Genomic DNA, 27,850 nt, shown 5'->3' on the forward strand with positions numbered 1-27,850 from the left:
CCTGGGTGGCTCAGTCAGTTATGTGGCTGACTTTTGATTTTTGGCTCAGGTCATGATCTCAGGGTCCCAGGATTGAGACCTGCAGTGGGCTCAGTGTTCAGTGGGGAGTCTGCTTCAGGATTCTCTCTCCTTCTGCCTCTCTCCCCACTTGCCCATGCTCTCTCTCTCTCTCTCTCTCTCAGATAAATAAACAAATCTATTTTAAAAATATTTTTATTTATTTGTGAGAAGAGAAACAGAGAGGGCATGAGTCAGGGGGAGAGCCTGAGGGACAAGCAGACTTCCAGGTGAGCCCTACATGGGGTTCTATCCCAGGACCCTGAGATCGTGATCTAAGGGGAAGTTCGATGTTTAACGAAATGAACCACCCAGGCACCCCAATAAATAAATCTTTTTTTAAAGATTTTATTTTATTTTGTTTTGTTTTTGACTGAGAGACACACAGTGAGAAAGGGAACACAAACAGGGGGAGTGGGAGAGGGAGAACAGGCTTCCCATGGAGCAAGGCCACTGATGTGGGTTTGATCCCATGACCCTAGGACCATGACCTGAGCCAAAGGCAGACACTTAATGATGGAGCCACCCAGGCGCCCCTCCCAATAAATATATTTTTAATAAAAACCCAAAGCTCTACTTCCAGCCATATTGTTACAAATGGTAAGATTTCATTCTTTTTGATCACTGAGTAATATTCCACTATATATGTACCATCTCTTCTTTAGTGAGAGAAAGATAAGTATCATATGATTTCACTCATATGTGGAATTTCAATAAGAAAAAAAATGGACATGGGGGAAGGGAAGGAAAAATAGAATAAGACAAAATCAGAGAGGGAGACAAACCATAAAGGACTCTAAACTGTAAGAGACAAATCGAGGATTGCTGGATGGGAGAGGGGTGGGGGGATGAGATAACTGGGTGATGGGCATTAAGGAGGTCACTTGATGGAATGAGCACTGGGTATTATATGCAACTGATGAATCACTAAATACCTCTTAAACTAATAATACACTAATGTTAATTAGTTGATTTTAAATTAGAAAAAAACGATTAGCCTTTAGGTTTTTTTTCAATTTTGATATGTATATTATGCAAAATTTATAATAAAATTTAATCTACTTAACAATTCTATGGAGAGAGAGGTGGAGGAGCAAGATGGTGGAGAAGTAGGAGATCTAAATATCATCAGGTCTCAGGACCTCAGCTATAGAGATGGAGCCAAGGAAGGGAGGCTCAATGCAGGTTTACCTTAAACCATGATCTGAGGCAGAGTTGGGCCACTGCTCTTCGGGCAGGGACCCAACAAGCAGCAGATCCGGGAGACTCAACTTCTTGATCCCAGAGGAGCAGCTCAGGAATGTGCTGCAGGAATCAGCTGGGTTTGGAGACTCCAAACAGAGCCTTGCATCAGAAATAAAAATGTCAGTCACAGGCCATGTAAGCTCTGAGTGTGGCGAGAGACCAGGGAGATGGGAGGGACTGACCGCTTCTCTCTGAAGGCACACTGAGAAGTGAGGCCCTGAGCTCTCTGCTCCTCCAGGCTGAAGATTGGGAGGCCACCATTTTCATTCCCATCCTCCAAAACTCTATGGAAATCATTCAGGGAACAAAAGCTCCTGAGAGCAAACCCAAACAGATTCCTTAGCCTGGCCCCTGGCAAGGGTGGTGCAATTCCACCTGAGGCAAAGACATTTGAGAATCATTGCAAGAAGCCCTTCCCCCAGAAGATCAGCAAGAACATCCAGCCAAGAACAAGTTCACTGACCAATAAGAACTGTGGAACTCCAGAGCTAGGGAAAATCAACACATAGAATTCATGGCCTTTTCCGCATGATCCTTTAATCTTTCAAAATTAAATTTATTTTATTTTATTTTTTCTTATTCTAGTTTTTAAAAATTTTGCTCTTTCCTTTTTTAACATTTTTAGCTATTTTTATCTTATCAATACCTTTTTAAATCTTTTTAAATTTTCATTGTTATAGTCAGAGTTTATCCCTTCATTGTATTTAACCTTATTTTTTTTATACATATAGGGGGTTTTTTCTTTAACATTTTGGGATACAATTTATTCTAATAGATCAAAGTATAGGGCATAGCTTTGTTCTAGTCTCCAGCCTGATCACATTCTTTACTCTTTTTTTCTTTTCTTTTTTTCAACCAACTTCTTACCTTATCAATTTCTTTTTTAGAGTCTTTTTAAATTTTCATCTTTACAATTATATTCTATCCCTTCATCGTGTTTATCCTGTATTTGTATATATATAAGCTTTTCTTTCTCTAAAATTTTAGGGGGTGTCTGGGTGGCTTGGTGGGTTAAGCCTCTGCCTTTGACTCAGGTCATGATCTCAGAGTCCTAGGATCAAGCCCTGCATTGGGCTCTCTGCTCAGCAGGGAGCCTGCTTTCCCCCCCACCCCCGTCTGCCTCTCTGCCTACTTGTGATCTCTCTCTCTGTCAAATAGATAAATAAATAAATAAATCTTTAAAAAAAAAAAAACTGAAGAAAGAGAACTGTCAAGGATTTCATGACTATGATGTCAAGATAGGTGACTCGTATTCTGTATGAATTTTAGACCATGTTAGCTAGTATTTGTGATTCATCTGTTTACTACTTCAGGACAAGATTTGTTTGTTTTCAGTGGCAGAACTAATTCCATCTGTTTCAAGGGACTTTTGCCCACAATTATACCTTATTATTTATTTAGTTTACATAGGACAGTCATATTTTCTTGGTTTTATTTTTTTCCCCAAGAATTTTGGGTAAGAGGAATACTTTATTTGAAGTGGTTTCTATGAGTTGCTCTATGTTTGTTTTGATATCTGATTAGGACAAGGTGTCCTTCTGCAGACTTTCTGGTTTCTGGAAAAAATTTCATTTTTTTTTCTTTTTTCTTTCCTAAGTCAGATGAATAGGAAGCTTTATTATTTTTCCCCTTGTAGAGTGAACGTATCTGATGGGAAAAGGAAGGAATAGTTTAAGTATATATAACAGTTAAGTGTTAAAATAGCACCGTCTTCATCTCTGCCCTTTTTTTTTTTTTTGCACCATATTCATTACTTTTGATGCTACCGGAAACACAAATCAGTCCTTGTCTTTTGCTCAATTTGTTTGTCTCTTCAGACCCTGCTACCCAATGACCAATAACAGGCCTTTATACTAGAACAGTGTTTTAAAAAAGTATATTCAGGGGCAAATAGTAGTATACTTTGTATGTTTAGTATTTGTGGCAGTAAAATATGGCATGCAGTTAAGTTAGGCTAGCAAGGAAGAGCCAAACTAAAAATCCAGGAAGCAAAAAAAAAAAAAAAAAAAAAAAAAGGTCCTAAAACACTCAATAAATATGTATTGAATATTTTTTATGAGCAGGAGACCCAGCTAATAAGTGGAGAAGTTGCAAAGGTGTGCAAATTTCAGTCCTTATCTTTGATGAACTTAGTCAAATGGAAGAGTCAAATCACAGCCCAAACTGTAAAAGATACTTGAAAATGATTTCAGTGATATAGGTGTAGCCACAGAGTAATCTTGTTTGGTTGGTTGTTAACAGCTCTATTGAGATATAATTAATATATGATAAAATACACCCATTAGGGTCACCCGGGTGGCTCAGTTGTTAAGCATCTGCCTTCAGCTCAGGTCATGGTTCTGGGTCCTGGGATCAAGTCCCGCATCAGGCTCATTGCTAAGCAGGAAGCCAGCTTCTTCCTCTCTCACTCCCCCCTGCTTGTGTTCCCTCTTTCACTGTCTCTCTCTCTGTCAAATAAATAAAGAAAATATTTTTAAAAAAAAATCTTAAAAAAAAACCAACACCCATTAGACTCGCTCATCAGAATGGTGTTCGGTAAATTTGTACAGTTGTGTAATCATCACTACAATCTATTTTTAGTACCTCTCTGTCACTCCAAAAAATTTCCTGCAAGGCAATTTGTAATAAATCTCCCATTTCTATCCCTAGACTCAGGTACCCGTTGATCTACTTCATCTGAACAGCCTTGAGTCCAGAGCTTACGTGACTTCACTACTGAAACACTGCTCTTCTGAACACTTTATCCAGTATCAGTGGAAACCTGAACCATTTTCAGCCCTGTGGGAATAACCCTGTAGGGATTTTCCTCCTGCCCCTTTCCAGTGATTCTCTCCTCAGCCTCAATAGTTTTCCCACACCGAGATTAAAACGTGAGAGGTTTTCTCTGCAAAGCTCTGAGAATTATGACTCTCTCAATGTAGCTCTCACTTCTCTGATGTTTTACCTGTAAATTTCAGTTGCTTCAGCCTCCTGAAACTCTCAGTTCTTGCTCCCCAATCCAATGAGACTATTGGCTTTGGCCTGTGTTCCTCTTGCCTGCATTGCTGCCTGTGAGCTGTGGTATCCCTTGGGCTCTCACCTCATTTGTCCCCTTATCTCCCTTATGGGCTGTCCTGTGCTGCTTATTGTCCAATGTCTGAACACCAACTGTATCCAAGCTGTTTGAGGTGGAAGGGTAAATCTAGCTTCTGTTATTCCATTATGGCCAGAAGAACAAGTTCTGGTTTTAAGGGCATTTTCCTATTATTCCCATGTACCACCTATCTCTGGCTAGTTCTATACACTACGATTAATTTTCAATAAGTTAGCACTGGACTAAACCAGTATTTATTTATTTATTTATTTATCAAACATGATAAATACAGGTGAACATATTCAGACTTACATGTGTATGTCTATATTTAAAATGGAGGCACATGGCTGGATGAGTGTCCACCTCTTGGTTTAGGCTCAGTTTATGCTCTCAGGGTCATGGGATTGAGCCCAGTGTCAGGCTCCGTGCTCAGTGTGGAGTCTGCTTGAGATTCTCTCTCCCTCTTCCTTCTCCTCTGGCTTGCCCCCTTCTAGCACCTCCTCACTCTCTCTTAAATAAATAAATAAAAACAACCCCCTACTAGGGCCCCCTTGCTCTCTCTTAAGTAAATAAATAAATAAGTACAATAACATAAAATGACGATGAATCAATGAAAACTTTGATATATTGTTATGAACTGCAAACCTTGCTGCATTATGTCAACCTAGTAACAATACTTTCCTTTCTAATTATGTGTAGGTAAATGTGATCTTGAATTTTATATGGGATGGGGGTCAAATGACTCATTTGCTTTTCGGATTTTTAAAAATGAACTTATTCTGTAATTTCTTGTAGCACATTGCATGTTTGCTTAGCAGAGAGGGAGAGAATGATGAAAGTGGAGGCACCAAACACCACCAGCAGCAGCCGGCACCATGTACTTCTTCCTGTCTTGTTCTCTTCCAGACAACTGGATTTGAATTCTTGTCATACTTCTGAAAGACACGTACAGACTGATTGATGTGTTCTTTTATCAGGATCTTATGGTCCCTAAGGTCAGAAGCCCTCACCCAAACTAGTTTTCAGAAAAGGAAATTAAATGGCTATCTAACCTTGAAGTCCATAGTTAGGTCGAGGTTCAGATGCAGGTGGATATAAAGGACCAAATGATGTTATTAAACTTTCTGTTTTTCCCTTTCTGATTTTGGCTCCTCTTCCTTTATTCTGATTCCATTCTTGGATGGTTTCTCCCATTCTGGTTGCAAGATGGTTGTAGAAGGCTACGTATTTCCACTTTGTATTTCCAAGTATTCCAAGCAAAGGCCCGAAGATTCACTCCAGATTAGCCCAAGTCATATGTGCACCCTGACCACTTTGGCAAAGGAGATGTAATGCACTGATGACTTAAGCCAAAGTCATGTACTTCTCCATAGACTGAGGGCAGAACTACTCTCAGATCATGTGGCCTGGACATTGGGCTGTGGTTAGAAGGCGGGTGAACGACTTCTGGAAAGGTAGGTAAGAAAGTGCTCACTATACATCAGACTTAATCGCAAGCGAATAAGTTTACCTTATATCCACTTTAAGACATATTCTAACTTTGACAGCCTATATTATTTCCTCCTCCACTCTTGCCCCTAACACTTATGTAGTCTTATTACCCTAATTAGCTGAAGACTGATTATACCTAAGGTATACTGTAACATACAAGAGAAATGAGGAGAAAATGTAATCAAGCAGTGGAAATCTCAAAAGACTTCATAGAAAGGGGATGGCGTTAGTATCAAGAGATGGAAGGGGAAGGACACTGCAGAGAAAGAGAAAAGGACAAAGAGAATAGGCAGGAAAGCATAGAACAATAAATAGATCAGTGAAAGTATAGGTTGCGGTCAAGTGCGAGATTATGAAAAAGTTTTTGAACCTCAGGTTACAAGATTCAGATTTACTCTAAATGTGCTAAGGCACAGGCCAACAACCTTTTTTCTCTAAAGATCCAGATAGCAAATACTTCAGTCTTTGCAGGCCAAGAGGCAAAATCAAGGGTATTATGTAAGTACTTAAACAACAAGAGAGAGAACAAATTCTCACAGTGAAATCCAAATATAATAATAATGATGTTAAGAAGAAGAATAGAGTACTTTTTGTAATATAGGACTATAGTACAAAATTCTTTTGGGGATCACGTTTTGCTAGATTGGGGTTCAAGGTTAGTGTACCCAACAAATGCATTACAAATGTTCACATGTAAAAACCATTCTTAGTTCACAAGCTGTACAAAGCTTCAGGCGGCCAGATTCGATGCGCAGGGTATAGATTGTTGACCTCTGCAGTAGGGAATCATTTCATGCTTTTGAGAAGGGAAGGCAAAGGATCACAGTGTTGGTTGCATCAGAATGAGACAAACTGAAGGCAGTAGAGAAGAGATCATGAGAACCTAGTTTACAATGCCACGAGCTTGGGTGGTCATGCTCAGGAAAGCAACTAAAGTGGATGGAGCAAGAAAGAATCTTGGTTCAAGTCAAAATCAGATAGAGCAGCATAACTACTCTGATGGATAAACCCTAATCCTAAGGGTTTTACTCCCTTTTCTATACCTGATATGTGTGGGACCTCTTATTTATAGTGGGAAAAGAGTCCAGATGCCTTTAGGCAAGTCTTACCCCAGATTGAAGCAGAGTAAAAAAAGCTGAGCGAACCTCCAGAATGAAACTTGTGAACGATGCACTTACTGGGCAAGAAGGGAAGCTCTTTGAACTCTATTTTCAGGCACTACAGAGACCCTTTGAAAGCAGGAGAATGATCACTTCTCTATGAACTGGTTTTGTAGCTACAGTGAATCATCGTATCTTTGTAATCCATTGGGTTTGGTTATATAACCTTGTGAACTGTGTCAAACTCTCAGTTATCCAATAGATACACTGATAATCAATAGCTTTAAATACCACATAATGAAGATATGATATCAAGTGAACATGCTTTCCAAAGAGTGGAATCACATGCTGTTCAAATTCCATCTCAAACCTGAAATTTATTTACCTATAATCCAAAGTGAATATGTGTGCACGTTTTAAGAAACAGTGTTTGGGCTGTAGAAATCTGTTTACGTGAAGAACCAAGGCTCCTGCTTGGATAGGCTATGTTGGAAGAGATGGATAGTTCTGAATAAGGCAGTGTCTGTCAACTAAACTGTTCTCTAGCCCAGTTTCCCACAGACTTACGCTTTAGTCTTAGGGGACTGGGGAGACAATAAAGGAGGGCGTCAAAACTGTTGAAAGATTAGGAACCCTTGGAATTAGTGATTTCATCAGTAGAAGGAGATTTGCTCTTTTTTTTTTTTTTTTTTTTTTTTAAGATTTTATTTATTTATTTGTCAGAGAGAGAGTGAGTGAGAGCGAGCACAGGCAGACAGAGTGGAAGGAAGAGTCAGAGGGAGAAGCAGGCTCCCTGCGGAGCAAGGAGCCCGATGTGGGACTCGATCCCAGGACGCTGGGATCATGACCTGAGCCGAAGGCAGCTGCTTAACCAACTGAGCCACCCAGGCGTCCCATCTTTTTTTTTTTTTTTTTTTTTATTTAAGATTTCATTTATTTATTTGACAGAGAGAGAGCATGCATGAGAAAGGGAACACAAGCAGGGGGAGTGGGAGAGAGAGAAGCATGCCTCTCCACTGAGCAGGAAGCCTGATTTGGGGCTCAATCCTAAACCCTGAGACCATGACCAAAACCCAAGGCAGACACTTAGCCCACTGAGCTACCCAGGCACCCTGGGAGACTTGCTTTTGATGTAGATTTTGGCACACTTGACTTACTTATCACCTTTGGGTAGATGTTGGCAACAGAGCACTTACATGCCCCTGAAAATGGGGGCCTTCCTACTTTCTGTGGATAGGCACCTTAGTTGCAGGCCTGGTTAGCAATCGTAGACAGCAGTGGTAATAATTTTGGTGAAAATTAGATGCAAGTAGAAGGGGGGAAATGGTGAGTTCTGTTGGAAACCATCATGTGTAGTTTTGAGAAACTCATTTTTAAAAAACGGTCACCCTATATGCACTTGTAGAATAAATCTTGGGTGGCTACAAAAGAATATGCATTGTTGCCTCACATCCTGTGTGACATATGGTGCACTAGAATTATAAAAATGATTCAAACAGTCACATAAATATTTTATTATATACGAAGATTTAGATATTGTATGGGTATATGAATTCCCCTTCCACAAATTAAATTATATTTGGTGTATTGTATTCCTCCTGGAAAGCTACAGAGAAGGTGCAGACATGCAGCTGTGTGATTTCCCACTCTGTGTTTGCTTTGCAATGAAGGAAAATAAGCTATTTCTTAAGGAACAGGTGTATTGTTAGTTAGTCAAGAGAATAGCAAACAGCAATGGGCTGCTGTCCTGGAAACAGCCTGGTGTCCTAGCAACAACCCCATTCATTTGCCTGGCCTGCCCTGTGGAGTTCTGTCAACACAGGTAAAGGGCCTACCTACAGCACTTAAGTGACAGCCTTTCTGTTTCAGAGAAAAGCGAGGCCCATATATGTAAACCTGGCAGTGAAAGAGAAAACAGATCATTCTCTTAAGCAATCAGTGATTTGGAAGGTAAGATAACAGCAATGTAGGAGTTAAATTTATTCACATTTACTTTTCTTCTAGATGGGCTGGAATTAAGTTTCTTTAACTGTTGGCTCTTCTAAAGGAAGGATCAAAACTTTGATGGAAGTAGCTAATGTTATGACCTATGGCTCTGCTCTTGCTGCCTTCTTTGGGTTAAATAGTGCAATATTTTCCCAAAACTTTAGTTGACCTCTGCCTCCATGAGTAGCCACAAGGAGTAGGAGAAAGAGGACAGGACATATCCTGGTGGTGATTTGAAAGTTATAGCTTCCATTTTCCCACATATTTTAATTGTAATACCTAAATTTTATGAGAACACTTAAGACCTTTGATTGGAAAATGTTCAAAATATCTTCTGAGACTCACAGGAAATTTCACATGATTGGAACTAGCTGTGGTATAGCATCCAGGGTGAATTTTCTGAGGCCAGAGCAGAAACTCGATAGGATTTGTAACTGTGCTGAGAACAAAGTCTGATGCAAGGCTTGATCTCATGTCCCTGGGATTATGACCTGAAGGGAAATCAAGAGTCAGATCTCTATTGACTGAGCCACCCAGCTGCCCTAAGAAATCAAATATTTAAATAAAACATCTATTCCTTTAGAATGGTTCGACACTTTTATTGTTGGTGTCATAGTCTAGAAAGTCATACACACACACACACAAAATATTTTTAAGTTTTTCATTACTAAATCACCAGAAGCAAAAAAAAAAAAAAAAAAAAAAAATTATCATTTTAATAATGAATCTCAGGTCTTAGTTTCATTCCTAAAGGAGGTTCAGTTTTTCTTTTTGACTTAAAATGATGATACAAATTTCTAGGAATTGGTAAAAACTAACACAGGAGGGTAATGAAACAAATCAGAGAATTAGTTTAGAAATTCAAGTGGATGCCTGAAAAATGTCTTTAGTAACTGTGGAAATATTTTTTTGTAACAAAGAACATGTTGAGTAACTATATTGTTATCATTATGACAACATAGGCTTTTATAATGAAGTCTTACACAGAGGGAAATAATTTCCTACTTCCAAGTTGGTGACAAACCAACCAATTTAGAGATTAAAACTATACATGAATTATATTGTATTTCACCTGATTACATTTAATTAATTAGTAAAAGGAAAGCACAGATGAAGGAACTTTTTTGTAGTATGGTTGATAAGGAAAGAACAAATAATGTGGAGTGAAGGTATGAGGCAACTTTGAGCAGAGCACACAGAGAAAGGAGGAAATAATCACAGATAAAGCCAGTCAATATAAAGACAGAGAGTCTTGAAAAAGACAACAAGAACATTTTTGTTAAAAGTGAATACAGGGGGAAAAAAGTGAATTTAATGAAATTAATACAGTATTATATGTCCAATATGCTTCAATAAAAAACGTGAATATAGAGAAAGTTATAAATGTGCATGTTGCTAATAGCTTTAAGAAACACCCAAATATATTTTATTTTAGCAATGCCTTTAATTAAATATAAACAGCAAATTCAGTAGTTATGTCAACTTCTATTTTAGTAACATGTTTAAAACAGATTACAAATCTCCTAGTAACAATGGAGTCACAGTTCTTTGTGAAAAAAAAAAAAATTGTTTTTCTGCAGCAGTTTGTTCTAAAAGGCAATGTATTTGTAGAGACAGACTTTAACACCAAAGAGGTATTATTTTGAGGCAAAGTATGTGAATTTCAACTTGGAGTATGCTCCTTGAAGTGCATTTAATTTTCTAAAGGATGTTTTTTGCACAAAGTTAAACAAAAGGTTTGACAAGGGTTTTAAAGTCCTGTTAAAGATTTCCTAAGAGTTCTCATCTCACTTGCCTCCATTTTACTTCTGCTTCTCTGTGGTCACTACTGCTGCGCAAGAAGCAATTTTGTAAGCATTTATATGGCTGTGAGCCACGTATGAGTCAATTAGATTGCCTATTTTTTAAATCTCTCTAACAGTTTATAGAACAGACTAACCCCTTCTCTCACACTGCACCAGGCCTGGATTCTGCCCTTTTGAGGAAGAATACATTAGAACCAAAAAAAAAAAAAAAAAAAAAAGCACTCAATGAGATAAGAGCAGAAAGAGTATTAAATTTTTCTTTCCCTTCTCCTCTGAAAAATGATACACAGGGCACTTGGGTGGCTCAGATGGTTAAAGTGTCTGCCTTGGCTCAGGTCATGATTTCCAGGTCCTGGGATCGAGCCCGTGTCCGGCTCCAGGCTCAGCAGGGAGTCTGCTTCTCCCCCTGCTCATGCTCTCTCTCTGTATCTCTCTGTCTCAAAAGAATAAATAAAATCTTTTTAAAAAGTGATATACAAACTCCTCTTGAGATCTATTTGAAACACATGTGCAATGCTTAGAAAAGAGTAACTCATTAGTAACAGGGTTCAACAGATTCCCCCTCCCTAAATACCCTCAACCCAGTCCCTTATTCTTCTATATTTGTTTGTTTTAGATTCACTAAGCCATGTTGTTTACCAAAATTGCAAATAACTTCCCATGAGAAATCCATTTACTATGAATACAGGTCTCTGTAGATAGAAGAGAAAGTCAGCAATGGGAAACGTATTCTGTTCAACATCACTCTAGGCCAGTATTCAACAGAGCTAAACATAATGGACTAATAAAAAGAGTAGCATGGATAATACGTAGAAAACAAGAGATAGAAAAAAACGTGTTTAATTGCCTCTGGGGGCACAAGACTTGCCTTCTTTCCTCTTTTCTTCCTTTTGCCCTTCACTTCTATGTCTGATGAAACCAATATTAACATTAGTTTGCATTCCCTGAGCACAGGGCAGATGTTTAGGCCACTAGTGATGAGAAGTGGGTTAATAGTGTGCTGAAAAAGAATTCAACTTGGAATTGCTGCTTCATGTGTTTGCATCTTAAGAATTACTTGGCATGCCTTGATAAGATAATCGGATGCTATTTTATTTGACACATACATTCTACATTAGACAATACAGCACTTGATGTTGGCCATTAGCTACATAGGATCAGGGACTGGACCTCCTTGTGCTCATCACTAGAGCCCAAGAGTCTAGCAGAGCATGGCACAGATTAGACATTCAATAAATACTGAAGAATAAAGTTGCTTTGGTTTACTTTTTCTAAACACTTGCAAATGCTAAAACTATTCACATTTACCCAAACACACCATGTTCTCCATATCTCCCTGTATATTGACCCATGAAAATCAGTGTAGAATTTCTCTTAAATTAGCCTTTTGTCTATAGATTCCTACATAGTCCTCAGGTTTTAGATGGAAGAATGATGCTCCTGTGATGCTTGGGTGAACTCAAGTAAAATGAGCCCTATGATGGCCCCAGCTTAGCCAGAGGGAGTTTCCAGGCCACAGCTCAGGCAGAAGGAACCTCCCTGAGCCAGGACTCTTAGGTGACCAGGGTGCCTATTGTCTACAAGGAAAAGTACTGGAGCTTCAAAGAGAAAGAACTCCAGAGACTGAAGAGATTTCTCTCTTTTGAGAGTCTTCCGCTGAGTACTGATTAACATTTACACATAAGACACTACTTGAGGCTGGGGGAAAGAACAATGAAAAGGTTTAAAAGAAATAATCCCTGGAGTTAATCCATTGATGGGAATGATACCTGTTCCCTATCTAGAGTAGAAATCCTCCTAATTCACAGAATGTTGGCCAGAAAGGTTTTGCCTCAGTAGAGGGACAAAAATGGCCATAGACTCAAAGCTGCTCTAGTTCCACCTACCCCAACTCAAAAGCAAGAATTGTGTACTAGTTTTCTATCCCTGTGTAACAAACTGCAACAAGTTGTTGGCAGAATTCACTTTCTTGCAGTTGTAAGACAGAGATTCCCACTTTCTTGCTAGGTGTTGGTACAGGACCACTTTCCGCTCCCCAAGGGCCCTCATGGACAACAGAGTAGTGGGAATGTGGTCTCTAATGTCTCATCATCTTCTTTTAAAGTCTTCTCTGATTTGGTCAGGACCACCCTGGATGATGTCTCAATGCCTGCTGTGGTTCTAACTGTATGTAAAGGCAATATTTAAGACAATTACATTAAAAATGGGAGGTTAAAGGGATATAAAGATAAACACAGTTTATTTGAACTAGTAAATCGTCAACAACACTAAACTGTGATAGGCTGTACATATATGAAATGTAATACCTAGAATGATGACTAAAAATCTATTCAAAGAGATAAATGCAAATGTACCATACATAAAAATGGAACTATAAAAATTGATCAGGTAAACTATTAGAAAGCAGAAAAAGGAACACAGAAGAGCAAAAAAGACAATAAACACAAAACAAAAAAATAAAATGGCACATTTAAGTCCTAAAATAACTATTACATTGAATGTAAATGATCTAAAACACCAATCAAAACTTACTGTGGAGCTAATATAATCAAGATCGTTTGGTATTGGTAGAAGAATAGATAAATGGACCAATGGAATGGAATGGAAAGCCTAGAAACAGACTTACAACGATATAGTCAACAGATCTTTGACAAGGGAGCGAAGGCAATAAAATGGAGCCATGATTGTCTTTTCAACAAATGCTACTGGAACAACTGGGCATCCATACACACACACAAAATGAATCTGGACACCTTACAGTCTTCACAAAAATGAACTCAAAAGGAATCTCATGTAAATATAAAATGTAAAATAATAACTATAAAATTCCTGGAAGAGAACATAAGAGAAAATCCATGATCTCGGTATGGTGATGAGCTTTTACATACAACATTGAAAGGCATGATCCATGAAATGAATAACTGATAACTTGGGCTTCATTGAAATTAAAAACTTCTACTCTGAAAAACACGAGGACAGCAGAATGAGCAGACATGTTGCAGAATGGGGGAAAATATTTGTAAATATTTTGCACAATATCTGATAAAGGACTCTTAAACAGAAAGTATACGGAGAATCCTTAAAACTCAACAGTAAGAAAGTGAACAATCCAATTTAAAAGTGAACAAAAGACCTAAACAGACACCTCACCAAAGAAGATGTACAGGTGGCAAATAAGTATATGAAAAGATGCTCAACAGCATATGTCAGTAGGGAACTGAAAATCGAAGGAATCACCATCACGCACCTGTGAGAATGGCTAAAATGTGAAACATAGGCAACATTAAATGCTGACAGAGAATATAGATCAATAGCAGCTTCCCTTCACTGCTGGTCGAATGCAAAATAGTACAGCCGCTTTGGAAGACAGTTTGGCACTTTCCTATAAAATTAAACATATTCTTACCATACAATCCAGTAATTGCATGCCTTAGTATTTGCCCAAAGGAGTTGAAAACTTATGTCCACACAAAAACCTGCACATAGATGTTTATAGCAGATTTATTTATAGTTGTCAAAACTTGGAGCAGCCAATATGTCTTTTAGTGGGTGAATAGATTAACTTTAGTACAACCAGACATTGGAATTTTATTCAGCACTTAAAAAGAGCTATACAGGGAGCCTGGGTGGCTCAGGCAGTTAAGCGTCCCACTCTTGGTTTTGGCTCAGGGTCATGAGATCAAGTCCCACCTGGGGCTCCACGCTTGGGACTCTTTCCCTCTTCCTCTCCTTCCCTTTCTGTCCCTCCCCTCGCATCCACGCAGGCACACACGCTTGCTCGCTTTCTCAAATAAATAAATATAATCTTTTTAAAAAGCGCTATTAAGCCATGGAAAGATACAGAGGAAAATTAAATGCATATTACTAAGTGAAAGAAGCCAATCCGAAAAGGTTACATACTACATGACTCCAGCCATATGACATTCTGGAAAAGGCAAAACTATAGAGACAATAAAAATGTTAGTGATGTCAGTGATTGTGGGGAGAAAAGCATGAACAGGTACAGCACAGAGGATTTGGAGGGCAATGAAACTACTCAGTATGACACTATTATGGTGATGACTACATGTCATTATATATTGGTCCATGCCCATAGAATGTAAAACACTAAGACTGAACCCTAACGTAAACTATGGACTTTGAATGATAATGATGCATCATTGTTGGGCCATCAGTTATAACAAATGTGTCACTTAGGTACAGGATGTTAAGTAGAAGAGCCTTTGCATTTCAGAGGCAGGGATATATGGGAACGTTCTGTGCTTCCCACTCAACTTTGCTAAACCCAAAATCATTCTAAAAAATAAAGTCTATTAAAATTCTTTTCAAAAATGGAAATATTTAGGGGTCCTTGGGTGGCTCAGTGGGGTAGGCCTCTGCCTTCAGCTCAGGTCATGATCTCGGGGTCCTGAAATAGAGTCCTGCATCAGGCTCTCTGCTCAGCGGGGAGTCTGCTACTCCCTCTCCCTCAGCCCCTCCCTACCTCATGAGCACATGCTCTCTCTCAAATCAATAAATAAAATCTTTTTTTTAAATATAGATATTTAGAACTCCTCTTTGTGAGTTATTTAGTATTTTTTTAAGGATTTTTTTTATTTATTTGAGAGAGAGAGAGCATGAGAGGGGAGAAGGTCAGAGGGAGAAGCAGACTACCCATGGAGCTTGGAGCCTGATATGGGATTTGATCCTGGGACTCCAGAATCATGACCTGAGCTGAAAGCAGGTCAGTCACCCAACCAACGGAGCCAGCCAGGCACCCCAAGTTATTTAGTATGTTTTACAGCACATCTAAACTTGGCTTCTCAGCCTCTCGAATGGTTTGGTTTTTCAAAATTTTCATACTTTTATAATGTTTATAAAGTAGTTTAATGTTTAATTTTTATAATGTTAAAACTATGTTATAATGTCAAAACTTTATAATGTTAAAAAACCTTTTTTTAAAAAGATTTTATTTATTTGAGCCGGGGTGGGGGGAGGAGCAGAGGGAGAGGGAGAAGCAGACTCCCTGCTGAACAGGGAGCCTGATGTGGGGCTCCATCCCAGGAGCCTGGGATCATGACCTGAGCCAGAGGCAGATGCTTAACCAACTAAGCCATCCAGATGCCCCAAGGATACCATACTTCTAACCATACTTCTATTAAAATATCAGATAAGAATATTCCTTCAAGGTCAAAGAATATAAAAAACATAAGTGTACTCATAAGATATGCAATGTAACTATACACACCGTATTTTGAAAAACCTTAAAAATTGTATAAATATTTGGTCCTTCATACTAGGTACTAGAAAAAGGAAAAATTTTTAGCTTCCTTTTTTAATGCAACTGAAAATAGTACAGAGTCTTTACTTGTATATTAAAACAAACACACATACACAAATATATTCAAACACATGCAAATTCACAGACTATGAAGTCAGACATCTTATTCAAATTATATTTCTATCTTATACTGGCTTCCTGACATGTATAAGTGAATTCATATTCTGAGGCTTAATGTCTTTATCTATAAAATGGAGATATGTCAGAGGGTTATGATAATCAGATAAAAATCTACAAATAGGGCACCTGGGTGGCTCAGTGGGTTAAGCTGCTGCCTTCGGCTCACGTCATGATCTCAGGGTCCTGGGATCGAGTCCCGCATCTGGCTCTCTGCTCAGCAGAGAGCCTGCTTCCTCATCTCTCTCTCTCTCTCTGCCTGCCTCTCTGCCTGCTTGTGATCTCTCTCTGTCAAATAAATAAATAAAATCTTTAAAAAAAATCTACAAATACATAGGCACATAATAAGGGCTTAATAAACATTGGTAAATATAACAAATATTTATTAAATTATAAATATTGACTATTAATACATTCACCCAACACCTTTCTGATATTTTATTCCATGTAATTTATAAACTTTTAAAATAAATAGTATATCTTAGTGAAAAAACTGTATTTGTCTCCTTATGAAAAAACTTAAAAAGTGTTTATAATTAAAATTTTTAATCTTTTGGTATGCTTCTATTTAGAAATCTGATCATTATATAGTAATAGTGAGAAACTGAATAATGAAATGAACAATCCACTTATAAATGTTTTTTTACTTTTCATGAGTGCCAATTCTTAGTCATTATGAATACATTTTCCCTTTCCCAATTGCCAATTCAGTGAAAAATGCATTAAACTCCAATTAATTTAGAGTACAAGCAGTTGAGTTAATCAAGTAATTGAAAAAATTTTTACATTCCAAATTTGTACAGAAAATCCCAGTCAAAATTAATTCCAAACAAGCAACCTAATTTGGAGAACTTTTAAAAATATATTTTTATTTCTTTGTAACTATATTCTTTAAGGCTGTGTTGATTTCAATTTTTATTTTAAGTTTTCATTTAAATTCTAGTTAGTTAACATATAATAATGTAATATTGGTTTCAGGAGTAGAATTTAGTGATACATCACTTACATGTAACACCCAGTGCTCATCATAAGTCAAAACTTTTTTAGATTATGCTTTCAATTGTTTCTTATAGTTTCCATGAACAAAGTTTATGTCAATACATGGTGTTCAAAAAGATGGTGCTGAACCCACTAATTCTGAATAATGTAAGCAATTCATTATAATTTGTGCTCAATAAATTATTTTAAAATGTAATTTTTTGTACTTTAATTTTTTTCATCAACCTCACATATTTCAAAACCCACATATATTTTATGTGCAGAGACTTTAAAACTATGCTTTGCAAGGGGACATCTGTGTAGCTCAGTTGGTTAAGCAGCAGACTCTTGATTTAGGCTCAGATCATGATTTCAGGGTCCTGGGATTGAGCCCCACATCCAGGCTTTGGCTCCATGCTCAGCAGGAAGTTTGCTTGAGGATTCTCTCTTCCTCTCCCACTGTCTGCCCACCCCTGCTCACACTCTCTTCCTTTCTCTCTCAAACAAACAAATAAATCTTCAAAAAAAAAAAAAAGTAACTGTGCTTTGCAGGGTAAAATAGGTGAAGAGGATTAAGATGCACAAACTTCCAGTAATAAATTAAGGAACTCATGGGGATATAATATACAGCATAGGGAATATAGTCAATAATATTTCAATAACTTTGTATGGTGACAGATAATAACTAGACTTATCATGGAAATAATTTTGTAATTTATAAAAATATTGAGTCATTATGATATACACTTGAAACTAACAGGATACTGTATGTCAATTATACTTCCATAGAAAAAAAAATACTATGTTTTGCACAGTCTAAAAATCCTGATTACACAGTAAGTCTATTCCAGCTGACCTCATCTGAAACAGAAGTTATGTATATATATATATCTTGAGATGTAGTGATGATTGAATATGAATTCTGAGAACGTGAAGACTGGTATTTAGGGGTGATATATTTTAGAAATAGCTGAAGAAAGATTTCTAGCTTTTCAAATTTAGTCTTTTAAAGATAAGATGTACCATGTGTATTCATAGAAATATTTTGTTTTCTTAAAATACCTTTAAGTGAACATGGATTCATTGAAAAGAATTCAGACAGATTGAATCATCTCATTAAAAATAGAAAGCAGAGGAATTGCTATAAAGGATAAAAGACTTTTAAACATAATTTGCGTGTGGGGTGCCTGGGTGGTGCAGCTGGTTAAGTGTGGGACTCTTTGTTTTGGCTCAAGTCATAGTATGTGGGTCTTGAGATTGAGCCCCATGTTAGGCTCCACACTCAGTGCTAAGTGTGCTTCAGATTTTCTCTCCCTCTCCCTCTGCCCCTCCCACTCATGCTCTCTCTTTCTCTCTCGAATAAATAAATACATCTTTAAAAATATTAATTTACTTGCAATATATGTAAGTCAAATCATCATGCTATTTGCTCAAATATACAGTGCTGTATATCAATTATATTTCAATAAAACTGAAAGAAAAAAATTTGTTGAAATACCAATTGTTTCTCTCCATAAAGCAAGAAAGGAATCTGAAAGAAATATAAGCCAAATAAAGGCATCATCTTTCCCAGCTAAAACTGAATTATTAAGATGATAAGTCTTATAGGTACTATAACCAGCAATATTAATAACTAATATTAGAGTTCTACAGTTCATTAAATTATTTCTTATCAATTATCTTATTTGTTTCTCACAGAAACATCTGATGCAGGCATTATCATAATTCTCATATTCCAGGCAAAAAATTTTAGATTCAGAAAGGATACTCCCCATTTTAATCATTTGATTTTTCTGCCAAATCACGGCAAAGATAGTTTTCCCTTTCTCTAGGCAGTAAGAGTTATTTTCTGGTTTATAGTGATTTTTTTTTTAAAGCCCCATGCAGTGGAAATAATGGTCAAGAATAGATGGCAAGGTGGGCGCCTGGGTGGCTCAGTGGGTTAAGTCGCTGCCTTCGGCTCAGGTCATGATCTCAGGGTCCTGGGATGGAGTCCCGCATCGGGCTCTCTGCTCAGCAGGGAGCCTGCTTCCCCCTCTCTCTCTTTGCCTGCCTCTCTGCCTACTTGTGATCTCTGTCTGTCAAATAAATAAATAAAATCTTTAAAAAAAAAAAAAGAATAGGTGGCAAGGGATTACTATTTCCTCTACCATTGACACAGCAAGCTCTGATGGCCAATGCTGCCTTGTTAGGACTAAAAACAACCTAACAGAACTCTCCACTATTTTGAGATCCAGAAATAGATATCAAGCCAATCCTGGCTCCCTCAGGAATTTAGGTTGGCATTTAGGGAGTGGGAGTGTGTATACTTTGGCATTAGGGGTCACTCTGATGCTCAGTCCCTCTGATGTTTACTAGAACACAATTTCGGGGAAAACAGGACAAGGAACAGGCTAGAGATCCCGAAATGTAAGAAAAATAAAGTGTTCCATACAGAACTTCAATTTTTTCAAGCTATTATGTCAACTAACCTCCACAGAATGCTTTCTAAAATTTTTCTCTTTTGCTAATGTGAGATCGCCTTAAATTTGGAGGGCATGTGTTTCAGTCACTACACAGCTCTCAACTTGTTCTGAAAGCCAAATAGTTCTGTATTTAGAAACATGTAAACTACGTAGTTATCTGACAAAAGTAGATTAAGATATGTGAGAGTGTAAGAGGGAGGAGTTCCAGTTTGTGAATCTGGAGAGCTTATATTGAAAAAGATTTGGAAAAAGAAGTATTAGCATGGACAAAGAGAGATATTACATAACTATAAATGGAGAACTCATCAAAAAGATGTAACAATCCTAAATGTGTATGAACCTAAAAATAGGGTTTCAAAATATATGAAGCAAAAACTTATAGAACTAAAGGGAAATTTATACATGGAGGTATCAGTACTTCTTTCTCAGAAATCAATAGAACAATATAATAAAAAATCAATAGAGTATGAAAAAATGATACTTTCAACCAACTTGATCATTTATAAAATATTCTACCATCAGTAGAATATAAATTTTTTTAAATGCACATGGAACATTTATTAAGAAAGACCACAGTCTGGATCATAAAGCAAATCTTAACAAATTTAAAGACTTAAAACCATATTAGAATAGGCAAATTCATAGAGACAGAAAGTAGGATACAGATGCAAGGGGCTGGAGAGAAGGAAGAATTTTTGTTTAATAAGTGCCGAGTTTCTATTAGAAATAATTAAAAAGTTCTAGAAGCAGATCTTGGTAATAGTTACACAGCATTGTGAATGTGTGAAAAGCCATAGAACTATACACTTAAAAAGATTAAAATGATAGATTTCATATTATGTATCAAACCACAGTGGATAAAATCAATTAGGGAAAAAATTGTTATTAAACATATTAAAACTATGTTATCTAACAAAACAAAATTAAACAAGAAAATAATAGAAAAGTATCAGGAAAATCATCAAATATTTGGAAATTAAACAATGCATTTCTAAATAAACCAGGTGCCAAAGAGGAAATTTTAAGAGGAGTTAGAAAATATTTAAAACTGGGGACGCCTGGGTGGCTCAGTTGGTTAAGCGGCTGCCTTGGGGTCAGGTCTTGATCCCAGCGTCCTGGGATCGAGTCCCACATCGGGCTCCTTGCTTGGCGGGGAGCCTGCTTCTCCCTCTGCCTCTGCCTGCCACTCTGTCTGCCTGTGCTTTCTCTCGCTTCTCTCTCTATGACAAATAAATAAATAAAATCTTTTAAAAAAATATTTAAAACTGAATGAAAATATAGCATATAAAAATTTGTGGAATGTAGCCAGTACTTAAAGGGAAATTTATAGAAACAATGCTTGTATTAGACAAAGATCTAAAATCAGTAGCCTAAGATTGCAGCTTAAGAATCTAGAATATTGGGACGCCTGGGTGGCTCAGTTGGTTAAGCAGCTGCCTTCGGCTCAGGTCATGATCCCAGTGTCCTGGGATCGAGTCCCACATCGGGCTCCTTGCTCCGCAGGGGAGCCTGCTTCTCCCTCTGCCTCTCCCTGCCTCTCTGTCTGCCTGTGCTCGCTCGCTCTCTCTCCCTGTATCCCTGACAAATAAATAAATAAAATCTTAAAAAAAAAATAAAGGGGCGCTGGTTGGCTCAGTGGGTTAAGCTTGTGCCTTCGGCTCAGGTCATGATCCCAGTTTCCTAGGATTGAGCCCCACATCAGGCTTTCTGCTCAGTAGTGAGCCTGCTTCCTCCTCTCTCTGCCTGCCTCTCTGCCTACTTGTGATCTCTCTCTCTCTCTCTCTCTCTGTCAAATAAATAAATAAAATATTTTAAAAAAATAGAATCTAGATGGGGCGCCTGGGTGGCTCAGTGGTTTGGGCTGCTGCCTTCGGCTCGGGTCATGATCTCAGGGTCCTGGGATCGAGCCCCGCATCGGGCTCTCTGCTCCGCAGGAAGCCTGCTTCTCTCTCTCTCTCTGCCTGCCTCTCTGCCTACTTGTGATCTCTGTCTGTCAAATAAATAAATAAAATCTTTAAAAAAAAAAATAGAATCTAGAATAAAGGGATGAGGACTGCCTGAGTGGCTTAGTCAGTTAAGCAGCTGACTCTTGATTTTGGCTCCAGTCATGATCTCAGAGTTGCTTGGGATTCTCTTTCAACCTCTTCTTTTGCCCCTCCCCTCCTCAAAAAAAAAAAAAAAAAAAAAAAAAAAGAATCTAGAAAAAGGGAAGCAAATTAAATGCAAAGGAAGGAAGGAAATAATAAAGGTAAGAATAGAAATCAATACATTTGAAAACAGAAAAATAATAGAGAAAACAAAAAAAATCCAAATGACCTTGAAAAAAACAATAGAATTTAGAAACATCTAGCCAAACTGACTAAGAAAAAAGAGAAGATACCAACTACCCTGATATTAAGAATGAAATAGGGTCCATCACTACAAACACTACAAACATTATGAGGACAATAGAGGAATATGATGAAAAAAATTGATTTCCAGAAATAAAATAACTTAGATTAAATAGAGCAATTCTTTGAAAAACAAAGATTAATAAAACTCCTTCAAGAAGAAATGGATAACCTAAATATCTACTAAAGAAATGAAATTTACAGCTTAAAAATTCCAACAAACAACACTCTAATACAAAATATTTAGAAATATATCAATTCCATACAAACTTTACCAGAAAATGGTAGGGGAAGGAACCTTTCCCAATTTATTTTATGAGTCTAGCATTGCCATGATAATACAACAAGCAAAAAAGAAAAAGAAAGAAAGAAATGTAATATAAACACAGTCGCAACAAAACCTTCAAAATTTTAGTAAATTGAATCCAGCAATACATAGAAAGGATAAAACATCATGATAAGTTTGGGTTTATCCAAGAAATGGAATGTTGGTTTAACATTTACAAATCTGTTTTTTGGGGGGGCGCCTGGGTGGCTCAGTGGATTGAGCCTCTGCCTTCATCTTGGGTCATGATCCCAGGGTCCTGGGATAGAGCCCCGAATCAGGCTCTCTGCTTGGTGGGGAGCCTGCTTCCCCCTCTCTCTCTGCCTGCCTTTCTATCTACTAGTGATCTCTGTCTGTCAAATAAATAAACAAACAAAATCTTTTTTAAAAAATCTGTTTTTTTGGTAAATCTATAATTTACCATACCAACAAAACACAAAAGGAAAACCACATAATCATCTCAAGAGTTGCGGAAAAAACATCTATACTTGAATTTTTAGAAAGCTTATCAAACTAAGAATAAAAAGAAACTTCCCCTATTTTAGTAGAGAACAACTGTAACTAACATAATGATGAAAGACTGAATGCTTTTCTTTATGATCAGGCAAAGAAAGGATGTCCACCCTCATTGCTTTTATCTAACACTGTACTAAAGGGACAACCCAGTGCAAAAAGACAAGAAAACGAAATATAAACACAAACTGAAAAGAAAGAAACCTCTCTTTATTGACTGATAACAAATAGAGAACCCCAAAGAATGTATAAGAAGCTATTGGAGATAGTAAGTGAATTTAGGAGAGTCATAAGATTCAAGGTCAATATACAAACATCAATTCTACTTTAATAAAGTAGCAAAAACTATTAGAAATTGAAATTCGAAAACTCTATGATAGTGGGGCCCCTGGGTGGCTCAGTTGGTTAAGCATTGTCTTTGGCTCATTTTTGAGCTCATTTATGATCTCAGGGTTCTGGGATCAAGCCCCATTTTGGGCTCCCCACTCAGTGGGGAGTCTGCTTGTCCCTCTCTCTCTGCATCTCCACCCTGCTCATGCTTGCTCACACTCTCTCTCAAATAAAATCTTTTTAAAAAAAGAAAACTATGATAACATAAAAATATGAAATATTTAGGTATAATCTAGCAACATATATGCTAAAAATTGTAAATTATTGATGTAAGAAATAGAAGAAGACCCAAACAAATGGAGAGTATACTATATTAATGGATTGGAAGGCTTATTAGAATATTAATTTGCCCAAATTGATCTATAATTTTAATGTAATGTCCATTGAAATCTCAACAGAGTATTAGCAAGTTGATTCTAAAATTTCATAAAGGACCTACAATAGCCAAAACAATTTTGAATTGGAAAACACACTACCTGATTTAAACTTACTATAAATCTATGGTTATCAGGACAGTATAGCACTAGTAAAGGATAAACATATAGACCCACTGAATAAAACAGAGTTTAGTTTCATACAAATTGGTCAACTGGCTTTTTATAGGTTTGTCAAAGAACTCAGTGGTGAAAAATTAGTTTTTCAGCAACTGTGATCAATTTGACACCCATATGCAAAACTAAGAGAATGATCTTTCTGTTGTTGATTTATAATATTTAATTATGTTCAATTAAAATACTTTGTATTATTTTAATTTACTTGAATTTGTCAAGATGTGTTCTAGCTGGGGTGCCTGGGTGGCTCAGTCATTAAGCACCTGCTTTCCGCTTAGGTCATGGTCCCAGGGTCCTGGGATCAAGCCCTACACTGGGCTCCCCGCTTAGCAGGAAGCCTGTTTCTCCCTCTCCCACTCCCCCAGCTTGTGTTTCCGCTCTCGCTGTCTCTTTGTCAAATAAATAAATAAAAATCTTAAAAAAAATTTTTGTTTTTGCTTCCAGGTATTTTGTGTAAAGTCTCATTACTAGGTGTGTACCCACTTAATATTCTTATGTCTTCTTGGTAAGTGACCATCTTACAATTCTCTAATGTCATTTTTTTTTATCCTAATAATATTCTTTGTTTGGCAGTTTACCTTGTCTAATATTAAAATAACCACTCCAGGGGCACCTGGATGCCTCAGTCGGTTAAACATCTGCCTTTGGCTCAGGTCATGATCTTAGGGTCTTGGGATCAAACCCCAAATAGGGATCCCTACTCAGTGGGGATTCTGCTTCTCCCTCTCCCACTGCCCTCCCTCAACTCATGTGTGGGAGAAAGAATCTCTCCCTCTCAAATAAATAAATAAATAAATAAAATCTTTTTAAAAAAACTAGCTACTCTGAATTCCTTTTGATCATTGTTTGCATAATACATCTTTTCCATCCATTCATTTTTTACTTTTTTTAATATTTAAACTAGGTTTCCTGAGAAGAACATGTAGATTTTTAAAATCCAATTTATCTACTTTTATCTTTTAATTGGTGTGTTTACCATATACACTTAAAATAATTATTTAATATAATTATAATATAATTGGTGTGGTTGGTTTTAGGCCTACTATTTTTCTACATATTTTTTGTTTGCATTTTTCCTCTTTCCGACCTGTTTTTGGATAGTTAAACGGCTTTACTTTTATATTATATTTTATCTATTTATATTCTATTTTATATTTTAAACACTGCTCTTGATAGTACAGTAGAATATTTAACATTTTAGAGTCTACTTAGAGTAATGCTTTAATTTTTAAGTAATATGTAGAAGTTTACAACTACATAAATCCCTTACTCTTTTCCCTTTATGCTATAGCTGTCATGTGTTTTAAATTAACATGCATTCATTTTTAAAATTTATTTTTTAAGAATTTATTTGTTTATTAAAGAGAGAGGGAGGAAGGGAAGGAGGGAGGGAGGGAGGGAGGGAGCACACAAGCAGGGGAACAGCAGCAGGAGAGGGAGAGAGAGAATCTCCAGCAGACTCCCTGCTGGGCATGGAACCCAACTCAGGGCTCCATCCCATGACACTGAGAGCAGGACCTGAGCCAAAATCAAGAGTTGGATGCTTAACTGACTGAGTCACCCAGGTGCCCCTAAATTAACGTGCATTTAAAACCCCATCAGGTGCACCTGGGTAGTTCAGTTGGTTGAGTGTCTGCCTTCAGCTCAGGGTCCTGGGATTGAGTCCCATGTTGGGCTCTCTGCTCAGTAGGAAGCCTGCTTCTCCCACTCCTTCTGACCTTTCCCACTGCTTGTTCTGTCTCTCTTTCTCAAATAAATAAAAAATTAAAAATAAAACCCTATCAGACAATGTGGAAATTTTTCTTCCAATAATTACACATATTTGGGGGGTAACTGGCTGGCTCAGTAGAGTCTGCAACTCTTGATCTCAGGGTCATGAGTTAAAGCCCCACATTGAGTGTGGAGCCTACTTCAAAAAATGTTAAAAAAATAATTACACATATTTTAAGGAACTTTTTAAAAAGTATTCTAAATTTACTCAGGTATTACAGTTTTTATTCTTCTTTCATTCCTAAAGTTCCAAGTTTCTTCTAGTATTATTTTCCTTCAGTCTGAAGAATTTTATCATTTCTTTTAGTTACCATGTGTTCTTTTAGTTCATCTTCATCTAAGAAGGTCTTTATGTTTCCTTCATTCCTGAAGGATAGTTTTGCTGGATATAGAATGCTGGGTTAATAGTTCTTTCCTATCATTTTAAAAATGTTGTTCTACTATTTTCTGTTCTCCATGGTTTCTGATGAGAATTCCACCATCATTATTAACATCATTGTTTTCCTATATTTGTCATTTTTTCCTTAGCTGCCTTCAAGATTTTTTTTCTTTACGTTTAATTTTCAGTAATTTGATTATAATGTGTTTGAGTGTGATTTTCTTTGAGTTTATTCTGTTTTATGTTAACTTCTTAAATATACAAGTTAATGTTTCTCACAAAATTTAGGAAGTTTTCAGCCATTGTTTCCTTAAAAATTTTTTCTGCATCAATTTCTTTATAGGACTCCACTGTTATAAATGTCAGATTTTTTTTATATAGTCCCATGACTTCCTGAAGTTCTATTCATCTCTTCCCAATTTTTTCCTCTTTGTTCTTCAGACTGAATGATTTCCATTAATCTACAAGTTCACTGACCCTTTTCTCTGTCATCTTCATTCTTCTATTGAGTTCAGCCAGTAAATTTCAGAGATTGGATGTTTTAAAGATATTTTGTTCTTTTTTTATAATTTAAATTTTTTGCTGAGTACTTTTATCTTTCTATGCATTTTATTTAGTGTGTGTTTACTTTTATCTCATGGAGCTTATTATGGTACCTATTGTTTTAAAGTCTTTAAATTTCAGCATCTGTGTTATCTTAGAGTTTGTACCTGTTCATTGTCTTTTCCCTTAATAATTCCCAAAGAACCACATTTCTTAGTTATTTGCTTATCAGGTAATTTTGAATTGTATTCTGGACTTTTTGATTATTAAATTGTGTAGATATGAATCCTATTAAAATTCTCTAAGGGGTATTATTAGTAGTAGTATCACCATCATAATCATCATCATTACTGTTTTAGCAGGTGGTCAACTCAGCTTCAGACTGCAAGTTTTCAAAACCATTTTTTAGACAGCAAGCAAAACAGCTGGGTGAACAGCATCCTGGAACCCTCCTTCAAGTGTGCAGATCCTTTGAGTCTCTAGGAACTCCAGGTCTCGCCATGGTGGAGTCTGAGCGCACCTCAGCCCGTGGCTGCTGCACTACCTTCACCAATTTCTTGTGCACCAGAAAGGGAACTCTCCTATTTGCTGAGACTATATTGTGCCTGGTGATTCTAATCTGGTTCAGCATCTCAACACCAGGATACTCCACTCTGTCAGTGGTTGAGATGATCCTTGCTGAGATCTTCTTTGTCATCTACATGTGTGACCTACCCACCAAGATACAATCCATCAACTGGCCTTGGATTGATTTCTTCCGGTCCCTCATTGCCGTCACCCTCTACCTAATCACCTCCATTGTTGTCCTTGTCAACAGAGGAAATCGCTCCATAATCATTGCAGGGGCACTGGGCCTTGCTGCTGCATGCCTCTTTGGCTATGATGCCTACATCACCTACCCCTTGAGGTAATAAAGATATACAGCAGTCCTGACTGATTGTGCAGTGATCCATGTTGGTGGACTCCCTTTATTTCCCTCTGAGACGGGTGGGAGGTTTAAATCTTAGTTCAATTCTCAAAGCATTTTCTAGGCAGCGTTGGGTCTGTCCTGTGAATATCCAGCTCAAGAAACTATACACTGGTATAGTTTCTTACACAGTATTAAGGAATTCTCTTCTCAACCTCACTTCCTTCCAGGTTTCCTCTTCTGTTCTCTGCCCCCGCAGAGGTCCCTTTTCCCAATTCTTCTGTGCAGAAAGGGGAGGTTTCTTTTTAGAGTTTTACCTGCTCATATCACTGCTGCTGAACAGTTCTGCAGGATGGGCCTGCCCTTGGGGCAAAGCCAAGAAAAAAAAGAGGGGTAACAACAGAACACTCATTCTCAAATGTGTTGTTTCTTCAAGTTTTGACTC

At 37.3% G+C, this 27,850-nt stretch overlaps 1 protein-coding gene across 5 annotated transcripts; it reads left to right on the forward strand.

Moving 5' to 3' along the window:
- The first annotated feature begins 8,763 nt into the window (after positions 1 to 8,763).
- Positions 8,764 to 27,435, forward strand: LOC131811346 (proteolipid protein 2-like). Of its 5 annotated transcripts, none has more exons than XM_059139793.1 (2): positions 8,764 to 8,788; positions 26,861 to 27,435. In XM_059139793.1, exon 2 carries the CDS (start codon positions 26,999 to 27,001, stop codon positions 27,407 to 27,409), a length of 411 nt encoding a protein of 136 aa, XP_058995776.1. In that variant the 5' UTR covers positions 8,764 to 8,788; positions 26,861 to 26,998; the 3' UTR covers positions 27,410 to 27,435. The 5 variants fall into 5 exon arrangements, with proteins under 5 accessions (XP_058995776.1, XP_058995773.1, XP_058995775.1 ...); XM_059139790.1 differs by having other exon boundaries at positions 8,775 to 8,916; positions 26,858 to 27,435; XM_059139792.1 differs by having other exon boundaries at positions 8,775 to 8,916.
- The last annotated feature ends 415 nt before the right edge of the window (positions 27,436 to 27,850 follow it).

The sequence above is a fragment of the Mustela lutreola genome, chromosome 11 (assembly GCF_030435805.1).
Source record: "Mustela lutreola isolate mMusLut2 chromosome 11, mMusLut2.pri, whole genome shotgun sequence".
In the NCBI taxonomy this organism is placed as follows: Eukaryota; Metazoa; Chordata; class Mammalia; order Carnivora; family Mustelidae; genus Mustela; species Mustela lutreola.

Coding starts and splice junctions, on each gene's coding strand:
- LOC131811346 (XM_059139793.1), top strand. CDS start 26,999: ATGGTGGAGTCTGAGCGCACCTCAGCCCGTGGCTGCTGCACTACCTTC.